The 8,847-nt window shown below is 56.9% G+C and overlaps 1 protein-coding gene across 1 annotated transcript; it reads right to left on the bottom strand.

The window, feature by feature from the left end:
- Positions 1-4,000: 4,000 nt before the first annotated feature.
- On the bottom strand, positions 4,001-6,798 carry ADRA2A (adrenoceptor alpha 2A). The gene has a single exon (XM_042909031.1). The coding sequence runs from the start codon at positions 6,786-6,788 to the stop codon at positions 5,388-5,390; it is 1,401 nt and encodes a 466-aa protein (XP_042764965.1). The 5' UTR covers positions 6,789-6,798; the 3' UTR covers positions 4,001-5,387.
- Positions 6,799-8,847: the final 2,049 nt, after the last annotated feature.

Genomic DNA, 8,847 nt, shown 5'->3' with positions numbered 1-8,847 from the left:
AAAATATCCCTGTGAAAGAGGTTTTTAACCTGTTTGCACACAGAGACATGTGCACACACAAATACATTCATGTACACTCTCGCACATAGACACATAGCCACTCACACTGCATACACACACACACTACTCACATAGGCACACATACAGAGAGGTAGAGCCCACATTTGAGATTCATACCAAACTCTCACTTCCACCCCAAGCCTCAGTGAGGCTCACGGCTCTTAGAGTCCCCAGCGTCCCCAAGGAAAACCTATGGCTTGCCCCCGGCCCCGTGTGCCTCACCTAAAAGCAGGACAGAAAAAGTAAAGCCAGCATTTTCTAGAATCTTAAAAGAGATCAACAGAAAAGCCCAGTGTGATTTCTTAGGCTAACAGTACCCAACAAGTGTTCCAGTGAACATGATTCACCGAGCTGCTCTTTGAAAAATAGAATTCTGCAGTCCAGGGAGTTTGCGAAACACAACCCACCATATGATCTCCTCTCAGAGAATCCCAAGGCTCTGACAGGACCTGAAGAAAAGCTTCCTGCTAAAGGTCATGCAACCCAGTATTTCACTGATAGTTGATAGACAGAAAGATGGACAGAGAGACAGATGGTAAATATGTGAGAGAGGAAGGAAAAAAGAGGGAGAGAGATTGAGATTTTGTAGTTACATAAACTCCATGGAACACACATTTAAGTAACACTGACCTAGACCAACCTTCTTCATTTTATAAATGAAAAAAAAAAAGTGAAGAAACGGGGGCTCAGAAAGGGCTCTGCCCAAGGTCACAGGTCACACCACTAGTAAAAGGCAAAGGTGGCACTAGAACCCAGGCCTCCTAATGCTCAGGTCCAGGTTCCTTCCAACAGACTCTGTTCCATTTTTGTACTTAACTCTAAACCCCAGGATTTCTGGAAATCAAAGAGATCAATGTTATTTTCAAAACAAACCCTGGTGTTTGTGATTGTGCTTGGTGCCTTCACATGGCTTCCCTCCCAGGCACACCCCGTGCTGCGGAAGACTCCCCTTCCTTCATCCCAGACTCCCAGGTCCACTGCGAGGGGCGGCGGGGCCCAGGGCAGAGGCCTGACCGCCACGCCCTATATGGGCTGCTGACTCCGGCAAGGGCAGGGGCCTGGAGACCGGGATCCGGCTACTCTCCTTGAGGTGGGGAGGCAGGCTTCCTGACAGGTATACTCAAATGGGGACAGGAGCTCATGCCCCTCCTCACTCAGCCAAAGTCCTGACACCCTGCCTCCCAACATCCTACCCCCTGAGCTCCCAGGCACAGTGTCCTTTCCCTCGCTGCACACACCTGGCACAGATAGATGCCCAATGCCCTTGGTGGGCGCACACATCCACTGCCCCCCACCACACTGTCACTGCCGAATGGCTACTTGATGCTTCCCGCAGGCACTTCCCGTCTCCCCACACGGCCTTAAGTCTTCTAGAGTGCAGGGAAGACCCTAATTTCCACTGCCTCCCACAGAGACAAGTGCCAGGCTCTGCAGGACCCATGCATGGAAAGAAGAGAACCGCCTTGCGGTGCCTGGCATGCTGCTCAGCACACAGCAGGCACAGAGGGGTGTCTGGGGTTTATCAGCAACTCCCTTATCGAACCACGGAAAAGAATTCATGCTGAATATCTGTGATCGGACAGACAGCCGGGAGGATCTGCTGGAGGGACTGTGATGTCACACTGTCGATCAGCTTGTCAGGGTCTCAGGTCCCTGAACAGCACAACGTGGGGGCTGAAGATGCAGGAGGACATTTCTGGCTCTCAAACTCTGATTCGATTATAGACTCACAGAGAGGGAGAGCCCAAGCGCTTCCCATTCTCTCCAGCCCGTTAGTGTAGCAGAAACTGACCATGAACAAAGCCTTGGGGGGAGAAGGCTGTGCTTGTGTCCAGGCTCACACAGGGCACTACCCTTCCCCAACTCAAGGCACCTCACAGGAGTAAATCTGGCAAGACAGACTTCAGACCCAAAAGCCGGTGGGTTTTGATACCTCAACCAAAGTTACATAAAATAGGAGAGGCGGCCGCAAAGACAGATTCTCTGGGCCCGGATAGTCAGGATCAGATGCAGACAGAAAACTGTGGGGTGAGTCATCTCCTGATCTTTCCACTAAGATCTCTGTGCGGAGCCCTTTCACCTCCTCAGATCCCCTCCCCACCCCAGACCTCTGCAGACTGTTGCTTGAGCCCTCTGCGGTGAGCCATCAGGGATGTCCATCAGGAACTCAAAACCCCAGCACCCAAGCCCTGTTTCCCCTGTTTTCCCCAGCCCTATCCATCTTGGAGGCTTCTCTGCCGCTGGAATGAGGATGTGGGGTGGCACCAGAGGCCTGCACTGCGTGGCACTATTGCTCACACTTCCCCCTTTACCAGGGAGCAGGGCACCTGGGGGTGAGGGCAGGGCAAACAGCAGAATAGACAGTCAACAGCAGCAGTGTTTATATCTGTCCCTTTGTCTGGGACACACAGCCCAGTTCCTGAGGGCCTGCCAGGGTGGCCTATTGTCTGGCATTGTTTGCCTTTGGGGCGATAGGTGCCCTGGAGTTGGGGGGGGGGGGGGGGCGGTGGTAGGGAAGAGACAGGCTGAGTGGGGGTGGGGAGCAGGATCCAGCTCCAGACCAGGCAGCCAGCCTTGGTGCCAAAGGCCATGGCTTATGAAGCCCCTGGGCAAGGAGCCAAGGGCCTGCCCACTCTTCTCTCTGCAGCTCAGAAGGCCTGGTGATGGCAGGAACTTCCCACCTTTAACAAAGACCCCTCGGAACCACTGTTTTCCCTCTCCCAGGCCCCTCAGGGCCCAGATCACTTCCCAGAGCTCTCTGCTCTCCCACCCCTGCACACACACCCTTGCCCTTGTGTGCACATGTGTGAGAGGTGGCTGGCCTTACAACTCCACCCTCCTAAACCGTGACCTGTCCCTTGACTGCCTCAGACCAGCTTGCCCATGAGTGGCTCTCCATCAGCGCCTCATCTGATTATACATACGCACAGAACCACTCCACACTGCTCGGCTGTTCCTATCTGAATGAGGCAGCCTGGGTGCAGAGACCTGTCACCCAGAACTGTGAGACGCTGAGCAAGTCACTTCCTCTTTGAAGACGAGGGATTGGGTTCCTGAATCTCTAAAAGCCCTTCCAGCTTCAAAGTCACATAACCAGAACCGTAGGGTGAGGATCTTAAGCCCTCCTAGACAGCAGAGTGGAACTCAATACTACAGAAACACAATAGGAAGGATCCGTGCCTTTGGCCAGACAGTTCAAGCCACCAACCAATATGTGGGGTTTTTTCCGGTGTTTATACTACACTTTGTGCATATGCCACACTCTGGGCCATACACAGAGGGCCCACATGTTGGAACACATGTTGCATATTATCACACTGTGAGGTGCGATACACATTTTGAAGTATATTCCACACTTTAAGGTATACCCACGCTTTGAGGTATATACACACTTTAGGGCATACAGACACTTTGCAGTATGTAACACTTTGTGTGTATCCACACACTTGGGCTACATCCCATACTTTGTGTATATAGCACACTTTAGGTAGAGACTTCACAGCTGGGAGCATTCTACAGTGTCCATGTAATTTTGGCAAGGCTCTGAGGTTAAGAGTACAGACCCTGGAACCTGATAAAGCCGGGTATGATGCTTCTCCACCACTTGTTAACCTTGAGCAAAGCACTTGCCCTCTGAGACTCAGTTTCTTCACCTGTAAAATGGAGATAAAAATAGTATCTACCTCATAGGTTTTGCAGGGAGAGTAAATGAAGCAGAGCCCATGATGGGCTCATCATAGTGCCCAGGACATAAGAAACACTTAGTAAATGGTATCCTTGTTATTGCTTGCACTTTCAAAAGTGTTTTATAATGTAATGTACTATTTAATTTATATATATATATACACATATACATATATGTGTATATATATATATATATATAAAATCAGATGTTCCCAGAGTCTCAAAGCTTTCGAAACTCAGATAACAAACAGAACCATTTAATTCATATTTATTTCACATTTGATCTGTAAACTTTTTATTAAAAAAAATTCACCATCATTAGCAACATGTGCTGACATTAGTTTGTCTTTAGTGAAATAAGAGCGCAGGCCTTAGAGAGTCTCTGTCTAAAACACGTAGAAACTCAGATGTAAACACGAGGTCTCTGCCCTTCTCCCTTGATTTGGGGAGTTCATCAATGACATGATCTCAACCAGAAAAGCAGGGGGGAAAGGACAACACTTTGATACCTAAGAGCTCTTGGGGCAGGAACTGTACAGTTTGGCAGGCTCATTTGTCTTTTCAAACTGTTTACCTTGGGCAAATTGTATCAGGTTTGCTTCTTCCACATAATTTCCACTCCTCAGTCTAAAAACAGCAGCCAAAAGATTTCTTGCAGTCAGCACTTTTGGGGAGGGAGGGGCAGGTGCAGAAACATACAAGATAGAAACATACATATTCTTCAAGCAGTGGCCCTGGAGAGAGGAGGGAAGGAAGGAAAGAGGGAGGGAGGGACACAGGAAAGAGATACTTTTAAAGTGAGTTGCTGGGGTGAAGGGTGCATCAGAGGATAATGGCTTTATACACAGGGCTGCTGCATGGCAGAAAGGTTCCTTTACTTCTGTCTTTGTCCTTCGTTGTAGTATTTACATAGGAAAAGGCAATTATGCTGTTAGGCACAGGAAAAAAATGGACAGAAATCTTTTCCCCCTCAGGATATCTCAAAGCAGGTCCAGGCCCAAGGGACAGTCACCAGTTGCTGGTGAAAAGGACACAGGAGGTAATGACACCAGAAAACGACTTGCATTACAAAGGGGGTTGGCCTGAACCAAAGACAATGTATCAGCCTCAAGGGCATCTCCAACAGCATCAAAAGCCCAGATTGGGGATCCTAGCGTGTACTATCAAAAATAGTGTGTATTTACAGTGGGGGATGGGGGGATGGGCAGGGCTGCCCTGAGCATTTGTTTAAAAACAGAGTTAGAATAAGGGGGAGAGCAATTAGCCAGGGCTGGGTAACCCCATCCATTAATCCTTTGTGAGCAGTACCCTCTGGGGCCCAGTGTTTGCTTGCTCTGATCGGCATTGAGAACTGGACTCAGGGGAGGTGAAAATACCTTTAGGGAACAATACTGATTAGGGAGGGCCCAAGAACCCAGGAAGATCGTTCCAAGTCACAAGCGGCCCTAACAACAACTGGGAGGCCGGTGGCCCTCTCAGCCTTTCCCTGAGAGGGAAGAACAAAGGCCACGGAGCAAGGTCGGGCCAGGAAACACGGAGCAGGCAGGACCCGGGTTTCAGAGTGCTGGGCTATATAGACGCTACCCTCGATCCCCGCTGACTGCAGTGGGCGCCAGTCTGTTGGCGGGTCGCGGACCCGGCGCTCACACGATCCGTTTCCTGTCCCCTCGGCAGAGGATCTTCTTGAAGGCGCGGCGGAAGTCGTGGTTGAAGATGGTGTAGATGACTGGGTTCAGGGAGCTGTTGCAGTAGCCGAACCAGAAGAAGAACTTGAAAAGCGTGCGCGGCACGGAGCAGCCCACGGCCGTGAGCGTGTAAGTGAAAAAGAAAGGGAACCAGCACACCACGAACACGCCGATGACCACGGCCAGCACGAACGTGAAGCGCTTTTCGCGGTTCTGCCGCCCGCGCCAGCGCGACGCCTTGGCGCCCCCGCCGCGCTCCTCCCCGGGCCCCGCCGCCGACGCCCCGGGCCCCGTTGCCCCCGGCCCACGCCGGGGCAGGCTGTCCCCGGGCTTTACCTGGCTCGCCCGGGGCTTGCTCTTGGCCCGGGGGCCGCGCTCGGACCTGCGGGGCCCCGGGGGCCGCTCGGCGTGCTCGGAGGACGAGCTCTCCTCCAAGTCCAGAGCGTCAGCGTCGCGTGGCCCTGCGGGCGCGGGCTCCCCGGGGGCACCGTTGAGCTGGGCGGGCAGGGGCTCGGCCTCGGCGCCCACGGGGCCCACGCCGCGCTCCGGGCCCAGGCCGTTGGGCCTGCGCTCGGCTCCCCCCGGCGGCGCGGCGGCGGCGGCGTCCGGACCCCGGCGGCTGGGCGGCACGCGGGTGCGGCGCTTGGCAATCTGGTAGATGCGCACGTAGACCAGGATCATGATGAGGCAGGGCGCGAAGAAGGAGCCGATGCACGACGAGATTACGTACCACTTCTGGTCGTTGATCTCGCAGCGCGGCTCGGTCGGCTGCTCGCCGCCGCCGCCGCCCTTCTTCTCGATGGAGATGAGCGGCGGGAAGGAGATGACGGCCGAGATGACCCACACGGTGACGATGATGGCCTTGATGCGGCGCGGCGTGCGCTTCAGGTTATACTCGATGGCTTGCGTGATGGACCAGTAGCGATCCAGGCTGATGGCGCACAGGTGCACGATGGACGAGGTGCAGAAGAGCACGTCGAGCGCCAGGTAGATCTCACACCACGCCTTGCCGAAATACCAGTAGCCCATGACCTCGTTGGCCAGCGAGAAAGGGATGACTAGCGTGGCCACCAGGATGTCGGCCGAGGCCAGAGACACCAGAAAGAGGTTCTGGGGCGCCTTAAGTGCGCGGCTCGTGAACACCGCGATGATGACCAGCACGTTGCCGAACACCGTGAGCAGCATGAGCAGGCCGGCCAGGCACACCAGAGTCAGCGTCACCTGCAGGGAGTAAGGGGTGGCCCGGGCGCCGCCCCCCGGCGTGTCGGTCCCATTCCAGCTCGCGTTGCCCGCGTCCAGCTGCAGGGAGCCCATGGGCGCGAAGCTGCCCTCGGCCAGCGGCTGCTCCTGGCGGAACATGAACGCGGATGCCCGCTTGCCTGGGCCTGCTGCCAGTTGCCTTCCGGCCCAGCGCCCGTGGGTCCTCCTCTTCCTCCCGCGCCCCGCTTGCCCTTACGCGCCTCACATGGGGAGGGGACCGCAGGGACGCCGGCCGGAGCTGGAGAGCCGCTAGCAGCCCATGGGCCCGGTTCCCGCGAACGGCGCCCGGCCTGCGCTTGCGGCGCTCGTGGTGGGCGCCTTCTCTTTCCCAGCTCAGCACAAGTTTTATTTCTAAGCGGCGGGAGAGAGTAGGTCGAGCCGATGGGGAAAGGGAGAGAGATCCTTCAAGAAGGGAGAACAAACACCATCGGTGGCCTGAGGACTTGGAAGGATGACGGAAAATTTTTAAAAATATATCTATATCTTGACTCTTGAGCCCGAGCGAAAGCAAGAGGTCTTACCGTGTGCGGGGCCCGCCCCCACCCCGGGAGGCAGCCGAAGGGCGCTGACGCGGGCCTGGGGTCTCGCGCCTGTCTTCTTACATCCCCGAAGCGAATACCGACTCTCCCGCTTCCCCAGACGCGGCGGTGCCGGCCGGGCCCGGGCTGGGGCCAGCGTGCGGACTCTACCGCCTCTCGGAGCGCCGCCGGACTTCCAAAGTTGCGTGCCCAGCTGGGGCTGGGTCGCAGCGCGCGGAGCTCTGGGGCGGCGACGGCGGCGGGGTGAGCGCTGTGCGGGCCGCATGAAGACGCCCCCGTCCTCAGGTGGGCCGGGGCAGGTGGGCGACCGGCCCGCCGGGAGCCGCGGCCGAGGCAGAGGGTCTTCTGGGCGTTGGCCCGGCGAGCTGCGGGCGCTGGCCGCAGCCCAGCCGGACGGGCCGGGGTCCGAGGGCACCGTGAGTTGGGGCAGGAACGCGGGGCTAGGGGGAGAAGCTGCTGGGGGTGGCCGGGAGGCAGCGCTCCGGCTGCTGGGCGTCTGCACCGAAGCCAGAGCCTCTGCTGCTCCGCCGCGCTCACCGTGGACTGGTTTTATAGCCCCAGGATCAAGCCAGCGTTGCCGAGCAGCCGGCGTCAGCCCCCACGTGGGAAACCGACCCTCCCCCGCCCCTTGCGCCTCCCCTCCGCGGGTCTGGAGCCCGCGCCCCGCGCGGGACCTTGAGGAGCGCTTGCCCCCCGGCCGGGACGGGCGCTTTGGAGAGGCGGGTACCGTGAGCGAGGGGTTTAAAGAGCGTGCCCCGGGAGTGGAAGCGGCCCCTGCTGGGAATTGGCCGCGCAGCTCCGGGCCCGCGGAACAGAAAGCAGCGGGAACCCGGGAGTGCTCCCCATCCAGCTGGGTCCTGGGAGGAAAGAGAGTTGGGGACCCGGGCCCGAATCGGGAGAAGCCGCCACGGGTACAAGTAGCATCCGTAGCACGCTGGTCCTGGGCCAGGCCACCCTCGACCGCAAGTGCTCCTGGCGGCGAGGCGAGTGGGGTTCTGGTGAGAAAGGAAGGCACAGGTTCGGATCGAACCCCAGCTGCGGAATGGGAAGCACCCCCGGGAAGCGGGACCCGCCCGAGTCCGGAGCTCCGCTTGGGGAAGAGGAGGCCACCTGTGGTTCTAGCCGCAGAGTAGTCTGCGGGACACCCGGCCGTCGCGGGTCTGGACCGCACCTCCTTAGAACGTGGTGAGGAGGGGTCTTGGCGGCGGAGGCCGCGCGCCACGACTGAGCGAGGGCGCACTGACACCTGCTGGCAACTCGTCGTCACCGCTGCCATGCCGGGCGCTTTCTTCCGCCTCTGCAGTCTTTGCCTACAGCGCCTTCTCCTATTTCAGGATAAGTTTGGGTCCGAGCTCGGGAAAGGAGAACCCAGATTTTAAAGTGCACTTTGTCACGTTGAAGAAATCTTCCGAAAGCATGTACTTGTGTGTCGGGAGTGGGAGTTCGCCTGGTAAAGTCACGCCGGGAAGGGCTTAGCAGGCTCAGAGGCCAGGACTGGCATTCCATGCTGGACTGACACAGCCCACTGTTCCCGCAAATATGAGAGGCCTGGACCCTGCCCTAATGATTGACCAGTTCTGGCCTGCTGTGAACGAGTTTGTCTTTCTAGAGGCAGGAAA

Source organism: Panthera leo, chromosome D2 (genome assembly GCF_018350215.1).
Source record: "Panthera leo isolate Ple1 chromosome D2, P.leo_Ple1_pat1.1, whole genome shotgun sequence".
Lineage (NCBI taxonomy): Eukaryota > Metazoa > Chordata > Mammalia > Carnivora > Felidae > Panthera > Panthera leo.
This window is presented reverse-complemented; position numbering and strand designations above follow the sequence as displayed.